Genomic DNA, 17460 nt, shown 5'->3' with positions numbered 1-17460 from the left:
ATATAGCAATTTGAATTTCAGTGAAAACACATACTTGCCATTTTGATAATGAACAATCTCAAATTGGTTTTTTAAATGGATTTACAAATGATTTTGTAAATGGATCAGTAATGGGGAAAATGATTAAAGATGAATTTGTCAAGGTTGTTTACATTTTCTGTTATCAGAAACAACCATTTGTTGTCATTGAGGTGTTTCACTTTCATTAAAAACAGTAGTGATTATAAATGAAAATAAAGGTACTATTGAATTGCACACTTTACATTCCTTTGTAGTGATGCAAGTTACTTTCTCTTCAACTCAGAAGAAATTTTGCAGTCTAGGCAAAGAATTAACTCCTGTGATAGCCACCTGGACCCAGAGAGCATACTATAATTGAGCATAGCACTTGAATAGGGCTAAAATAACCAAATTTATCTTCTACCTCTCTATATATGCATTTTCTTTACCATTGAAATAGTAAGGGGAAGCAAGCAAGGCAGATGGAAGAAGCCATATTTAGATCCCAAATGTAATCTTAAATATACATATGTGGATCAATTTCTTGTTAAAGGGATACAACATTTGCTGATAATATAATTCAGCTTCTTAGTCCATTAACATTTAATGTTTGAATTTTGGTGAATAAATGTTGGGGAAAATTATTTTTAGATGTCAATGTTTCACTCCTAATAAAATCAGTGGGTGATCTGCATGTATTACTCAACAGAAGAAGTAATTCTGTTACTCTGTATTATCTCCTAAAAACCTAATGAAAGATTATTGGCTTTTTAAAAAATACTGTCATTAAATATAATCACAGCCATCTTTTTCCATATTACCTGACTAATAACCTTTGCTATATTCTTCAGGCATGAACTTCTTGAAGAAGCTCGGAGAAAGGGATTACCTTTTGCGCAATGGGATGGGCCCACTGTGGTTGCATGGCTAGAGGTGAGATTATTAAACCAGAAGCCTGTTAAGTCAATCACTACTGCTTTAATAGGTTTTTCTAGAGAGAAGTAAAGACAACTTCCTGAAGTCATAGCTTTCCAATTGCCTGGAATAGCTTGCAAAGTGCATATTTGCTTTTACTAGGGACCTATGGATATTATGATTTTACTATGATGCTTTCTTGTGATTGTGGCAGAAGGAAGCATCCAGTTGGATAAAAAGAAGTTTCTCTAAATTCCGCTCTCTTCATGTCTAGAATAAGAAAATAAATAATTATTGAACCACATTTCTATTTTTACAAGAAAACATCTGTCCCCATCCATCAGTGCAGGGTCCTTTCTCATCAGCAGGTTACAGAGAGCCATCTCCATAGTTAACACTGTTTTCCAAGATAGTACAGCCACCAAATTGCATAGAGAACCATGCCTTTGCTTGTAGTATAATTCCTGAACCTAATTCTCTAAAGACTACGGCGCAGGTAGGTTTAGACACTTAGAATAAAGCAGGAGAAGACTTATCCCCTTTTGCTCTTCTGTGTCTAAACTGAATGTTTTCATGAAACAAGAACTACATTCAGCATTTCCTACATAACATAGAGGTCTGGAAAAATACAGTAATACCTGCTCAGAATGGAGGGCAGCAGGAACAGAGAGACAGTGAAAGAAGTACATATTTGACCACAAAGGGCCCCTTCATACCTCTTATCAGTAGTGTTCATTGCCCCTTCCATTCTTTTCTCTGATGTGGGCTGATAGCAGCTGCTAGGATATGCTGATGTCAGGGCAAAGAAGAATGTAGGCTTTCTTGCCTGGCAGAAGAAGTTAGAACCCGTTGTTTTAAATGGTTCGGGATTATAAAATCACCCACCTTCATTCTCATATCACATCCAGAGCTAACTAATTAGTCAATAAGGGAAAAGTAAAATCCATTTTATTTTATTTTATTTTTTTCAAACATTGGCCCCTGAGCTAGCAGCTGTTGCCAATCTTCTTTTTCTTCTTTTTTTCTTAAAGTTTGGCACCTGAACTAACAACTGCTGCCAATCTTCTTTTTTTTCCTGCTTTTTCTCCCCAAATCCCTCCAGTACATAGTTGTATATTTTTAGTTGTGGGTCCCTCTTGTTGTGGCATGTAGGACGCCACCTCAGCATGGCCTGATGAGCAGTGCCATGTCTGCGCCCAGGATCCAAACAAGCAAAACCCTGGGCCGCCAAGGTGGAGTGCACGAACTTAACCACTCGGCCACAGGGCTGGTTCCCCCATTTTAGTTTAAAAAATGGTCTTGGGGCCAGCCTCGTGGCCGAGTGGTTAAGTTCCCACGCTCTGCGTTCACCGGTTCGTATCCTAGGTGCGGACTTACACACTGCTCATCAAGCCATGCTGTGGCAGCATCCCACAGAACATCTAGAGTGACTTACAACTAGGATGTACAACTATGTACTGGGGCTTTGGGAAGTAAAAATAAAAAGATAAAAAAAAAAGAAAACTGGCAACAGATGTTAGCTCAAGGTCAACCTTCCTCACCAAAAATAAGCAAAACAAAAGAAGTCTCATATGTATAAATATAAAAACATGCTTTGAGTTTTTTCTTTGACGGAGTGAAAGAAGCCTGTGTCTTTCTTTACTTTTTTCTCTCCTGCCAGGAAATTTTCAGCTTTGTTAGTGATCAGAGCTGCTTCTTCCAAACATGTCTTTAAAATCACTATATTTTAAAAATCAGTTATAAGACAAAATGCTTAAGACAGCGACCCTCGAAACTGATGGAGTTCTTTGTTCAGTTTCCCTCCAATAAAATAAGCCACAGTTGGACAGGGAGTTAGCTGCTATTTTGGCAAGTGATGAAGAAATTCTTCATTTAAAGAAACAGATTTATTGACATTAAGGGGCCGGGAAATGACAGGCTGTGAAGTTTGTGCTAATTAAACCTATCCTGAGCACACAGAAATTGCTCCTAATGTGCTTCTTAAAGTGACTCAAATTATAAGATGGAATAAACAAGACGAATGAGCCGGGTGATCCAACGAATGAGAGCTCTTAACGATGACCTCCTTTAGCACCTCTTTGAGTACACAGCCTGCTACGGTGATGGGTAGAAGTAAGTCTGATGCGTCACACACCGTTTATCCACCTCAAAAACTTTGTAAAAGTCTAATCGGGGATGACATTGGTAACAGCGCATTGGCAACCACTTGAGTAATGTTAACCAGTGTGGAAATCCAAGTATCTTAGAAGAGAGGTGGTGGGAAATCATTGGAGTCCAGTGAAGGTATATTTAGATGTTTAGTTATTTTGAACAATTTAACTTCGTAAAGAAGTCAAGTCCCATCTTCCATCATATCTACTCATGTCTCTCAAGGTGAGGTGAATTACTTGTGCCTAACCTGCTGGCAAACGGTATATACTCTTCAGTCATGCACTGTACTTAGATCCCCGCTCTCTCCTATCTCGGTCCCAGCCCAGGCCACATTGACTGAAAGATTTGGCTGTTTGTTATTTTTTTCCCCTATGGAGGTAAGTATCTTTTTAATATGGCAGAATTTTTAAAATAAAAGGACATCTGTATTAGCTATCTATTACTATGTAATAAATTATACCAAAACTTAGCATTTATTTTCCTTGTGGCTTCTGTGGGTCAGGAACTGGACGTGGCTTAGCTCCAGCCTCTCTTCAAAGTCTCTCCCAATGCTGCAAGCAAGGTGCCAGCCAGGGCGGCAGTCATTTCAAGGCTTGCCCTGGGGAGAATTCACTTCCAAGCTGACTTGTGTTTATCACAGTCATAATGAAGTTCCTTGCTACCTGTTGGCCAGAAACATCTGTTCCTTGCCCTGTGGGCTTCTTCACAGGGCTGCTCAAAACATGGCGGTTGGCTTTCCCCGAAACGAGAGCTGGGCGAGGAGAGAGGGGAGAGGATTAGCAGCAGTGAAGCCGCAGTCTTTTTGTAACCTAACACGTCTTTTTGTACCCTAATCTGGAAGGTGACATCCCATCACTTTTATCATAGTCTATTTGCTAAAGTAAGTCAGTGGGTCCAACCCAAACTTAGAGGAAGAGGATCACACAGGGCAGGAATATAAGAAGGTGGAGATCATTGAGAGCCCTCTTACAGACCTCCTATCTCAATGCCTTAGAAATAATACAGCTGGATTCTCTTCCTTCCACAAATGAGCAAATTAAGCCTGAAGTTTTGAGGAGTTCCATGACTCGCCAATGATGGGGAAGGAATTAGAGTCCAAGCCTTCTGATTCTTGGCATTATATTTTGCTGATTTATAGTTTTTCTTCTTTCTCTTACTCTCTCCTTTTTTCTCACTCTTATGCTCTCTCTCCTTTTTCTCAACCTGTTCATGTCAACAAATAAAATAACCAAAATAGTCAGTATTTGGGACATTTAAAGAGCAAGATTTAAGTTGCTCACTTGCATGTGCCCTTCTCCTCCCTTGCAGCTAATGATGGGGGCAAAGTGAGAGAATATTCCTCTTTGAGTGTATGTAATTCAGGTGCTCCAACACAACGCATGTGCGTTGGCATTCACCCGGTGCTTGAGGTGTGTGCCAGACCCTGTGCTGTGCTCACTGCGCTGCTGATTTATTGCCTTTCCAGAGCCTCACAGCGAAGCTGAAAAGTCGGAATCCCTAATTTCTAATGCATTATTCATTTTGTTATTCTCTTTAGCTCAAGTTTTCCAGACGTTTATAACTTCAGTCTCTTCCATTAGCACATCATTTCATTCCCCCAAAACTGTGTTCATATATAGCATCTAATTAAGTTCACACAACTGTCACATAGTGTAGGTAGGTCGATTGGAAATGTGGCTTAGCTACACTACCACCTTTGATCAAAATCTCAAGGCTGCAGGTGGTAGAGCTGTCTCTTTCTGTGACGATTTCTCTGCACTCGGAATTCCAAAGGAAAATTAGAAATTGAAGTCACTAATTAAACAAATGTTGATTGAGCCTTTACCAAATGCAGCTCGTAGCTCTTCTCCTTGTTCTTAAACCCAAGCCGGAATTTGGTGCTGTGCAGCTATTATTTTTATCCCTAATATTATAAATTAGTTGTTAATTTCAGACTCTGGAGACTTGATTTCAAATCTTTATTTCCATCACCGCTTAGCTGGTATATTTGAATAAATCACTTAGTGTCCTTGTGCCTCTATCTCCTCTGGGGAAATAATAATAGCATTATCTCATAGGATTATGGCAATAAATGAGTTCACACACGTAAAGTACTTAGAATAATGCCTAGCACATAAAAGACGCTAAAATTTTAACTATTATTATAATCTGTGTGTGCATTTTTTCTTCCTATTGAACAGCTCTGGCTGGGGATGCCTGCTTGGTACGTGGCAGCTTGCCGAGCCAATGTGAAGAGTGGAGCCATCATGTCTGCTTTATCAGACACTGAGATTCAGAGAGAAATTGGAATCAGCAATCCTCTGCATCGCTTAAAGCTCCGATTAGCAATCCAGGAAATGGTTTCCCTGACAAGTCCTTCGGCTCCTCCGACATCCAGAACTGTGAGTCAGTTTACGCTCCTTCCTCCTCCCAGTGCTGGGCAAATAGCAGCATCTCTTAAGTCCACAGAGTGAAATTATGACAGCGCACATTTCAGTGTCAGCATGAATTATTCTAAAGAGATTTAGCTTGCTCTTCATTAACCTTGTTGCTGCTTTTAATAGGTTTTCAGTTGAGGAGCTGTGATTTCTCTCAGACTTGAAAGGCTGCAACCAAGATAGACTTTTGAGCTGGCATCTAGACTAAAGCTTTGATTTTTCTTCCAAGCAACAAGACCTCAAGTTTGCTCTTTTTCAGAATGTTCCTTTTTCTTCTTTTTAATGTAATCTACATCTCAGGAGATGAGCTGTAGGCATTAGTGCTTTCTGAAGATGCCATGCTTAACGCACTAGTTCTAAAACAGTTTTCATAATTATGAAAGTACACTGATATTTGATGTTTTATAAATGCCAAGTGAAGTCCTTCCTTCAAAATGTTTTCTCTCTCATTTATAAATCCCTATTCCTTGCATCATTTTATCCCTATTCTAATATTAGAAGGAACAAAATGTCTTTAAAAAGGCATGCCAGATGGCATATTCAAACACTAAGGAAAACTCCCAAATAATATTCATTCTTCCTTTTGTCCACTTACGAATTATATCTTTTGCTGATAAAGATATGATTTCTGATGTTAACTGTATTTCTCTGGTCCCATGTCTTATTCAGAATAATAAAATATGAAAGAATGGGGTAAATTTGAGTAGTGAGTTAAAGATAGAAAAGTGGTATTTATTGTAGTTTTAGGCACGAGATTAACTTGAGTATAACTTTTCATATATGGTCAAACAGTTTTAGAGAATTTACTTCATTTTTATTGTATCTGCCCTAATATTGCTTCCCTGCATACTAGATTCTAATGCCAAAAATACAAGGTGAAATTTAAAAAAATTTATCTTTCTTGTATAATTCCAGTTTGAATTCTTCCTAAATAACATGTAGGAAAAAAAATATATTTTAACAAACTCTTCCGTATACGATTTTAAATGTGTGTAAATGTTGTATACTATAGCTGAAGTATTACTGAAGCTGACAAATAATTCAGAATACGTTTAAAATAAAAACTGAACAGGGCATTAAGACACTTATTGTAAACGGAATTCAGATCTGATGATGAGTTGCCTGAATAATGTCCAGGTGAGAGAGAAGCATCATAACTGGTTCACATCAACACTCTCCTCCCAAGAGAAAATGCAAACAAAAATATTTAAAATTCCTAATCTTGCAAAATTAAGAGCATTTGAAGTCTCAACTTCAAATTGAAAAATAGAATAAACTTCATTATTTCTATTCAGTATCCTAATCCATTTCTTGATACAAAATAGAATAATTAAGAACTATTTTTCTAAAAATGTCTAAACCAATTGAAGGAACTAAATCATGCATTATTAAAGGTAAGAGCATTCTCGGTTGTTTAAAGAACAGATGTGAAGAGAGCCTCCGAGCTTCTCCATGATCTCGTCTCAGTTCCCCTCAAACCTTCATTCTTCGGGTCAGGATTCCAACAACATGGAAGCACTTTCAGTTTCCTAAACTTCTATCCTCTGGGTTGATTTTGAGCTGTTTTCCAGTTCCTCCTCCCTCTGCCTGGAACATCCTTCCACTCCAGGGCCTCCGTCCTTCCACAACTCATCCTTCATCTAACGATTCCTGACTGTCCTTCCTCTACAAAGCCCCAAAGTCTTGGTTTGCTTCCACTCTTGGTTACCAGTCTGTAGACTTATAAAAACCATTTTATAATTTTCTCTTCTTGATTTACCCTACACAAGGTCAAGCAAGGATATTATCAGGTTTTCCATAGTCCCCAGGCCTTAATTCAGCGCCTGGCAAATTATAGATAGTCAGTATTTGTCTTAAAAATGATGATTGTGGGCTGACCTAGTGGCGTAGTGGTTGGGTTCACGCTCTCCACTTCGGTGGTCCAGAGTTCATGGGTTTGGATCCCAGGTGCGGACTTGCAAACCACTCATCAAGCCATGCTGTGGTGGCATCCCACATGCAAAGTGGAGGAAGATTGGCACAGATGTTAGCTCAGGGATGATGTTCCTCACCAAAAAAAAAAAAGAGATGATTGTACAAGTCACTCTACCCACTGTGGTGGAGGATATGAAGTATGGATGCCCTGACTCAGAGAGAGCAGCTATAGTAAGAAAAGTAAGATGTGTTCACCAGTAGGTGTAGTAGGAGATGATATGGTTTAACTCCTAAATGTGAGGTGGAAGCAAAGTGCTGTGGAATTCCAAAGAAGGAGAACTCACTTCTGGTTGAATAAAGCTTCAAAGAAGAATTAATGTTTTGAAAGACAGGTAATATATTCTTAATTATTAAAAATTAATAATTTTTTTATTATTACCCTTTTGATAGAGACCTTTCCAGTCTACTTCCTTTATCTTCTTATAAAGATTATTTCACATAATATATTATTTTGCACTTTTCTTTTAAAATTTATTAATATAGCATGAACAGTTTTCTCATTTTAGTAAATATGCACTTGTAATATCAGTTTTAATTGCTGCATACTTCCTTCATGGAAATTCTATAGTTTATTTAACCAAATCTCTAATATTGGACATTTGCTTACTTAACAATTTTCATTTTATTTACAATACCATAGTGGATATATGTGTAGTTATATTGTTGCATAAACTGTGGTCATTTCCACAGAAATATTTGTGTATAGGGAATTTGTATTCTTATCACTTTTAAATTTTAATTGCCAAATTGTATTGTGTAGCCTTTTCCCCTCCCTGTTATTCACACTGATTATCACATTGCTTAAATTTACATTTTGAAGTTACTAGTAAAGTTAAATTTTTTTCATATGCTTATTGATTTAGTATTCAAATAAATAGCTTAATCATAACATTTTCCATTTTTATATAGCATTATAGGAGTTTTCATCTTTTTACTAATGTATAAAATCTCTTTATTCACAGAGGATATAGGCCTTTTGCCAAATATAGATGCAATTACATAAGAGATAAGCTGTTTATTTGCTTTAAATATGATCGACTGAGTGCTTTTTCTTTTTGACTCCATCTACATGGAAGTATTAACCTATTTCTAATATATTTCAAACATGATTTGATTTGTAAAACAAAAATTACATGTAAATTTCTAGTAATGAATCCACTGCCTAAAATGCAGATTAAAACACCCTTGGGTCATCACCTGAAGTTATATATTAGGATTCACATTTTGAAAATGCAAAAGCAGAGTTTTTTGTTTTATTTTTTAGAGAAATGTTATCATGTCTCCTAGAACACTGCAATTAGTCCTGATGCTGCAAGTTTTTTTGTGTGTTGAGTTTGGGGTTTGGGTTCCTAAGCCAGATGTATCTTGTTCATTCCCTCAAGTACTCAAGAGAAAAAGACAAGGTAATTAGGATTTGTTGTTGTTGTTTCTTTTTTTGAGGAAGATTAGCCCTGAGCTAACTACTGCCAATCCTCCTCTTTTTGCTGAGGAAGACTGGCCTTGAGCTAACATCCATGCCCGTCTTCCTCTACTTAGTATGTGCGATGCCTGCCACAACATGGCTTGCCAACCAGTGCCATGTCCGCACCCGGGATCCAAACCAGCGAACCCCGGGCCACCGAAGGGGATCGTGCATACCTAACTGCTGCACCACCGGGCCAGCTCCTGTTGTTGTTTTTTTCAGTTAACAGAACTTCTATCTGATTCTGCCTCCTTCCCCATGTAGATGAAATGGACTAGACTACCAAAAAGAAAATCTCCTGTTTATATTTATCACTTCCTTGGGCCAGCCCTAATCTTCGAGCTTTTTGTTTCTTCTTCCTAAGCTACTGTTACTATAGAAGGCCTCTTACCTAATAGATAGGGATGGAGGTATCAGTTAATTGAAATACTTGTTTAAAGTTGGATGCCGTAAAGACTAAGTACATTCTTTAAGTAAAAAATTAACATTCTTTATCTTAAGTGAAAATATGTAAATATCCAAGCACTTGCAAATTTAGATGAAACACCTAGGACTTTGAGTACAATTCCAGTGCCTGGAGTTTCACATTATCTTTCTTTGATGACCTCATCCATGAAACTTCTTCAATTTTTCTAGTTTAAGTTTCTCTTTAAAGTGATAATTTGAAGATACTTGAAAAGCTATCTGGGTGCAGAATGCTCCTGGACATTTAAAATTTCTTCCCCAGACTTTGGCAAAGTGGTATCTCATTGATAGTGTGTTTTAAGATTTACCTTTATCTGGTCTTTGCAAATAATTCAACTTAATGTTCATACATGAGCCAAGTTTCTTTTATTTTTTGCTTCATGTAATATTTATTTAAATTGACTAATTAGAAAATAGTGTAGTAGAAATAAATGGTTTGGGAACACATAATTCATCAAATTTGAGCAGAAATGTAGGGCATAAAATAGGTATCAGTCAGCACAATGCACAGGGGAAGCAGAGAGCACTTATTAAAGTGAAGATTTGTTTGGGTAGAGATTGCTTAACAAAATTTCTAATGAAATTGTAGTAATAGCCAAGCTCAGGGTGGTACTTACTAAGTGTCAGGCTCTGTTCTAAGTGCTTTACATGTCATAATTCATTTAAGCCTCACAACAACACTGTGCAATAGGTACTTTTATTGTGTCTGCTGTACGGATGGGAAAAACTGACAGCCAGAGAGGTGAAGTGACTTGTTAAGGTCGCACTCCCGGGTAGTTTTGACCAAGAGTCTGTGCTCCTGACAAGGCCTCTCTCCTGGTCCTGCGCTCTGCCCTTCCTCTCTTTCACAGCATTCTTCCAGCCTGCTTGGTTCCCCTTTTCATTATTATTGACTTTAGAAGCCTCAACCTTCAGTGCAAATAGGGTGAGGTATAATTGTACAAATGCTTGTCTTATTATAATGAGAAGTATTTCTCTTCATATAATGAGAAACATAAATTCAGATAACCGAGAAATGTGGATCTCGGCCATTTTGAATGTGAAAAGTAAATTTCAAGTTAATTTACTTTGTAATTCAATTATAAAGTAAAAACTACTTCAAAATGACCTAAGTAGTAACAGAAGTTACTTCCAGCTACGTATCGTTTAGGATTATTCTGAGGTCTGGCTGCTTTACTTATTTTATATTTCTTACACCAAAAGAATGAATTATCTCCCCCTAATTAATTTTCATGAGTTATTTCTTAAACTCATTTAAATATTTATTTTATGTCATAACTCTCCTCTGAATTATTTAATCGAGAAAGTGCTTTAATCCTTACCATCCTTTAAGAAGTTTCCTCCCAGCTCTCATTTGACAATACTATTTATGTATTCTCCTCCATCTGGACTAAGGCACGCAAGCAACGCACTCCCGGTCAGCTGCCGACCTTGTGCTTGCGCAAACCTGAAAGCGAGTGTGTCCCTACACTGAGCCCCCTTGGCAGCTCACTTGCCTTATCCTAGTCCCAGCCCTGTATCAGAATATATTATATCATCATTTAAACTTTTCAGTGTATTTTCTAGTATGAAGTATGTAGTTTAATCCACTTAGAGGTAGAATCTAAAATTTAGAGAAATTTAGGAAATGTCCTAGGGTAGTGACTGAGAAATGGCACTGCTAGAACTCAAGCCTGTCGATTATAAGTTGGTAAATTTCTGGATAGTTGAAATTTTAGAAATCACCTGTTAGATGGTATTATCCAGAAAAACAGTTTGCATTCTCCAGCTCAGATATCGGGGGTTGCAGCATGGACTGCCAAAGACAGTGGGTAGGTGATTTTCAGTGGCTCTCAGACGACCATGACCAAATCATATGATGCTTGTCCTGTATGCTTTTCCAGTCTACTTTTTGCACTCTCTTTCTCCTCAGACCCAAGGCACCAGTGTCCTCTCCTCCTCTGCTTGCTCAAAGCCTCTCCCTCTCCATTCTCTGAGATATGCTCTTCACTGAACACTCGTGCTCTAAAGCATCCCTATATGACTTACTCATATGAAAGTTCCACCCCTTAAACTGCTGGTGAAAAGAAAGAAGTCTGAATAATTGACTTTACTACACGTGGGCTTGCTTATAAGATAAACTTGTTAAAACCTCAACTGATGTCTAATTGACTGGGTTGTGTAGAAGCTGTTTTATGCGTTACATTACAAGCTTCTAGAACAGGCAGTGCTCCTCACAAGTAAAACTGCAGATTGAAGGTGAGCAACTAACATACAACTTAGGAATGTTTGCCAACCACACTTTAGAAAATTACCCTGGATATGTACTCATTTTGCACACAAAGATACAAATGAAACCATAGCTTCCAGCATTTTGCTTATTCCAGACTGTGGTGATAGACTGGCAAATATAGACTTTAAGATAATCTGTGAAAGAGATTCTACATGTGTGTATTGCAGTCTGAGGTAACACTAGTCAAGTTTCTTATAGAAGGAGGGAAACCTCCATTATGTGGATTCACAATCCGGGTAGACACTACAGAAATCGTAAAACGAGACTGGCTTGAATGAATTTCTTTTCAGGTAACCATTACTGACACTCACTTTGAGCAAACTACAGCCACTCAGGCAAAGCACTGTGATCACTGGGTATCCATGGAATGCGATGGATGAGTGTCAAATTCTTTTTAGCATAGAACATTCCTCACAAGTTCAATAAAAACAATTTCTTCCAAATTATTTAATGATTCATGCATTCATATGTAGCTTTCTGTTTATAACAAACACCATTCCCAGAAGCTGAGAGTAGAGGGGAGAAATTTTAAATGATATGGATGGCTCCTGAATTCTAAATATATTTTACAAGTGTGCACAATTTTATCTTATATAAAAAATTCGGATATACTCTAAATTCCAAAACAGTAGGAGAATGAGAATTCTACTCATATATATGATGCATATCCTTTGGGAATTTTATGCCCATATGATTTACTTATAATTATGAATATTTAACTCTCTTTTGTTACTCAATTATATATATAAGTAATTCTCTTATGTACAAGGTCTCTCTTATATTGAATTATATTCCTCAATTTAGTTTATATGTAGTTACTTCTTAAATTATATTAAATTGTATTATTTATAAGGGAAAATTCAAACATAGCACTATGTAAATGGCAGAAAAGGCCAGAGAGAATTATGGTGGTGGCTTATCTTAGGGTATCAACTTCGCTACTTTCAACCCTTTAAAACTAGACCCCTTCCAAAACAAGTAACAAGCAAGATGTCAGATGTAAATTTCATTGTAACTATAGGATTGATGTACTTGAACAAGCTTGCAATGTTCATAAAGATTTCCCAGCGACATGGTGGAATTTGATGGGAAGTGGTTCCCAATGGCCGTTACCGTCAATGATATGCCTGATCTTTACCAAATGGACTTTGGTTTAGAAGCTGTGCATATTCAGTGTATAGAATAAATATCATGGATTGTTTCATTTAGAAAGCAAATGGGACTTCATAATAGAATTGTACCTGCTAGAGGGAAAATTTCCTTTTTCTTCATGCTCTACTCTATAATTGAATAGGATACTGTTGAAGAATTAGGAAAACTAGGTTTTGTAATTTCTGATAGTATTTAGTGAGCTGGAAAAAATACCTTTTATTAAATAAAAAATAGCATTTCACTTCTTTTTTGTCTATAAGAGTACAGAAAAACAACATATTTGCTGAACTGTAAAAGGAAGAAGTTTGGGAAAAGCTGATATTGGTTTCCAGACATGTTACGATAGTGCTTTCAGCTTTGTATTGACAACCAATTTTCTCTTTTTAAGGATGTTGAAGAATCAAAATTTTGTGAATGAAATATTGGTAATAACAGAACAAAGTACACGTGCCTTTGTTTTCTGAGGAAAAAAAATACATTCTTCTACAGATCAAATTTAATCATTTCTCCATGATTACAAAACATGGATCCAATAGCCACATACCTTGAAAATGCAAATTTTGATTAAGCCTTTTTCCTGATTAAGAACCACAGAAGTATCATTTGAAATCTATCCCACATGAGCTTCACAGCATGCTTCTTTCTATTTAATCTTTTCTAAGTAGAAGAAAAAGGGAGCTTTGAGCAGACCAGCAGTGCTGTCTCTGTGCATGCTGTAGGGCAGGAGCACTGTCGTGTCGCAGTGGTGCTGTTCACTCACAGTGGCGCTGCCTTTCTTCTTTACCACTGCTGCCCTCCGTGGATCCCACCGCTTCCCTCCCTCTGGGCCTTCGCACTAGCCTTCAGGCAACGTTTGGGTGACCCACGAAGAAATGGAAAATCTTGCAGCTCCAGCAAAAACGGTTAGTCTTTATAGCTTTGTTGAACATGAAGAAAAGTTACTTCCCTGCTATTTGCATGAAAAAGCTATTTTGTTTATGATAGAGCTGAGTAATGGTGTATGTTTACATACTTACCTCTTTTATTAACATATTATTGACATAATTTATTATAATTTTATTTTACTGCACTTTGACATTTTTAAACAAAGCAGTGCTAGATTGTCATAATGTGGTTAATATCATAAGAGTTTGTAGGGGCTCCCCATGTTCAAGAGGTTAAGTTCACGTGCTCTGCATCAGTGGCCCAGGGTTTCACAGGTTCGGATCCTGGGCGAAGACATTGCACCGCTCATCAGGCCATGCTGAGGCGGTGTCCCACACAGCACAGCCAGAGGCACTCACAACTAGAATATACAACTACGTACTGGGGGACTTTAGGGAAAAGAACAAAAAAAAAGAGAAAGATTGGCAATAGATGTTAGCTCAGTTGCCAATCTTTAAAAAAAAAGAGTTTGTAATATGCAGACAATAATCAAGAATTTAATAAAGCTTATTAAATTATTATTATTTATCCATTTTGCAACATTGGAAAATTTTGGTAACAAATATCACTTAGTATTGGGGATAGTCACAGGTAATACATGTTACCAAACCAATTAAACTTGTTAATAGAAAGTTTAGGTTGAATACTTATTTTTAATATAATCATTTAACTTCTTGTGCTTTACCATCTCAGGTACAGAACTTGACCAAAACAAAAAAGGTGTACTATTTATTTGATATTTAAAAGCATGTGTTAAAAGAACTTCTGGTGACTCTGATTATAATTGTCAGCTCTTAAAAATATAATATTATATATAGTCATCTTTTCATGTAAAGTAAAAGTGTCGGGCATTTTTTTCCCAGCAATTTCTTTTTAATTTAATGTCCTTTCAGTTTTATTCCTATTTGAAACATTGATTATTTAGAAGTTGATGGATAAAAATGCCAATATGGTAAACTAATTAAATTTCTAGTTTAGTTTGTTGTGTTTGGCTTCTATCTTGTTTAGTTTTGTTATCGGCTGTTGTTGAAATCTTTGTAAGAGGAATATAAGAACTTTTTTCATTAATTTAATTTATTTAAGATTTCTTCATTGTGTGTGTGTATATATATATACATACATGTACACACACATTTGTGTGTTGTATATACATGATCAGAAATTTTTATTATAATTCATCACATTTGGAAAATTACACACCTTTAAGAATTAAAAAAGGTTTGGAATGACCAGATCAAATCTATGATGAAAATCCCATATATCTTATGTGTGTGAATTTAATTAGAATTAATTAGAAACTGTGTAGTTGCCTTTGAACTGCTAAGTTGATCACTGTGGATCTGACTAAGAATCTGTGTATTTATCTGCCTGTCATAATTAACATTTTCAATAGCAATTTTTCTCCTGCTAGAAAAAAATTTGCTGTATTCATTACGATTAATTTGTGTTTATCTGCTTATTAATCATTCCTTGCTGCTAACACAGAAAGAATCTGAGGAAGGAAGCTGGGCGCAGGTAGGAAATTCATATGCTTTAAGATAATTAATGTCGTTTAGCAGACGATGAGGATATACAGTAAGAAGCTATTGTATGTCATAGTATTATAAATCTTCGCAATTTAAGGCAAGGCTAATATGTACATTTAAATTTATTATATTTAATACTGTATATGTCTGTTTAAATCACTGTATTTTTCAAAGAAGATGATTATCATTTTATACCTGGCCTCTTTTGAAAGGGTGATTTCCTTTCTTCTTCAAAAAAATGAATCATACTTAAATTTCTCTTAAATCACCCCTGAATATACTTAGTCAGGAATCATTCAAGCTGTATATAAGGGGAGGGGAGGATTAAAAAAAAACCTCATTTGGAATCACGTTATCTTGAAAGTATAATGGAAAGTGTGTGAAGATTGGGGCTGGAGGGACGTGTGTCAGCATTGGGAGTGTAAGTCTGAAGTCGCTCCTGTTTATTGAGCTGGAATATGAGACAAGCCTCTGTGCTTTGAGCAAAGGTATATGTTTGCAAGGAAGCTGTGCATTGTTTCAGCATTTCTGCATGTTGTATGACTGAAAGAATAAATGCATTAAATTCACTGTGATTCAAACTTTTGACTATATGGAAAATTTGGTAGTTATTACCAGGACTTATACTTAAACATTCAGTAAATTAGGTTTGCATTAGGTTTTGATTTTGGTAAGAATTTATCGTTTTTAAGAACACATAAAAGAAGGGGAGCACCTAGATTTTCATTACAATTGTGAATTTGTCATCTGATAAAGAACTAAGTAGAAAACACTGTAAAATTAATAAAGAGTAATAGTCTTTTCGAAAAATTGGTTTAGAGGTGATGGTTGATTTAGATTTTGATTTTGGCTGTTTAAACAGTGTTTGGTAAGTGCAGTTCATATTGTTAAAATAAAGAATTAGATTGAAGAATTCTTAGTGTTTTGGTCATGCCCTGCTTCCTTAGTCCAGAGCCTCTGTTGATTGATTTCTGAAAATGACTGATTCTTTCCACTGATCCTTAATGGAATACTGTCTGCATGCTATACTAGGTCACAGCAATATCCACGTAGAGCTTCAGCATTCTGTCTCTCTAGCCTCTTGCTCCTTCTCTATTTGTTTACTGAGGTTTCTATTTTCACATCAAGATTTACCATTACATTTCACATCAAGATTTGGCATTGAAAAGGAGGAAATGGTGAAGTATTAGCCGACAGATAAAAATAAATTAAGTTAAACTACCCATACAAAGAAAGAATCTTTAGGCTCAGCATTTTTACTATACGATGAATGCTGATTTCTTTTTAAAATACATATTTGGATAAAATGTAATTTTCTTTTGAGAATACAAAGTGAATGCAATTGTTTTCTGTAGGCAAGTACCTCGATACATATACCCAGAGCTCCATTGCATACCAAAGTAAATCAAATACTTAGAGGCTAAATATTATTTCTGCTTTGTTTCCATATATCATAGTAATTAGATGTCAGTTAAAATAATAGGTAATATTCTCCAATTACCACCTGATTTTATTGGCTAAGAAACTTGACTGCTATAAAACAATTCTAGTGTCCGGTTTTCCTCCAGACGCTGGCGTATGGAGATATGAACCACGAGTGGATTGGAAACGAATGGCTTCCCAGCCTGGGCTTACCTCAGTACAGAAGTTATTTTATGGAATGCTTGGTAGATGCAAGAATGTTAGATCACCTAACAAAAAAAGATCTCCGCGTCCATTTAAAAATGGTGGATAGCTTCCATCGGTAGGTTTCTTCCAAAGGGTAATTAAAGTGAAACAATAAATTATGCGTGTATTACCAGAACAAAAGGAGATGTTTAGGAAATAGAGAATATGTGCTATTGGAAACATTTGTGTTCATCTACTTGGCAAAAAGTTTTCATGCAGCAAATTGGAAGGACAATCTAAAGCAAGGCTGTGTGCATTGTGTGCCCAAAGTTTATGGAACTGTACATGAACAAAATTCTCATACAGTGTAAATCATTTTCCCCATATCTTTAGGAATTTCCCTGTTTGCAATTTGTATCGTGTATGTTTCTATATTAGAAAATTATTTATTAAGAATAAAATTCTGTTTCAAATCTATAAATATATGTGGTTATAAATTATATAATTTAGGGATATACTAGAAAAAAATTCTGAGAAAGAGCTCTCTGAAGAACATTTTCATTTTTTTTTGATTTTTTGTAAATCTTCCAGGGC

General features: G+C 36.3%; 1 protein-coding gene across 50 annotated transcripts in view; it reads left to right on the top strand.

The window, feature by feature from the left end:
• PPFIA2 (PTPRF interacting protein alpha 2) overlaps positions 1 to 17460 on the top strand; it is a 454616-nt gene that overhangs the window by 413971 nt on the left and 23185 nt on the right. For 32 of the 50 annotated variants that reach the window (XM_070599410.1, XM_070599418.1, XM_070599402.1 and 29 more), the window contains 5 exons: positions 852 to 933; positions 5247 to 5447; positions 13648 to 13710; positions 15218 to 15247; positions 16809 to 17002. In XM_070599410.1, the coding sequence (XP_070455511.1) occupies positions 852 to 933; positions 5247 to 5447; positions 13648 to 13710; positions 15218 to 15247; positions 16809 to 17002 (570 nt within the window). The remainder of the gene's footprint in view (positions 1 to 851; positions 934 to 5246; positions 5448 to 13647; positions 13711 to 15217; positions 15248 to 16808; positions 17003 to 17460) is intronic. The other 18 variants (XM_070599421.1, XM_070599415.1, XM_070599416.1 and 15 more) reach the window with 2 other exon arrangements.

Source organism: Equus przewalskii, chromosome 29 (assembly GCF_037783145.1).
Source record: "Equus przewalskii isolate Varuska chromosome 29, EquPr2, whole genome shotgun sequence".
NCBI classification, from domain to species: domain Eukaryota; kingdom Metazoa; phylum Chordata; class Mammalia; order Perissodactyla; family Equidae; genus Equus; species Equus przewalskii.
The sequence above is the reverse complement of the archived record's forward strand: the minus strand, read 5'-3'. Positions and strand labels throughout refer to the sequence as shown.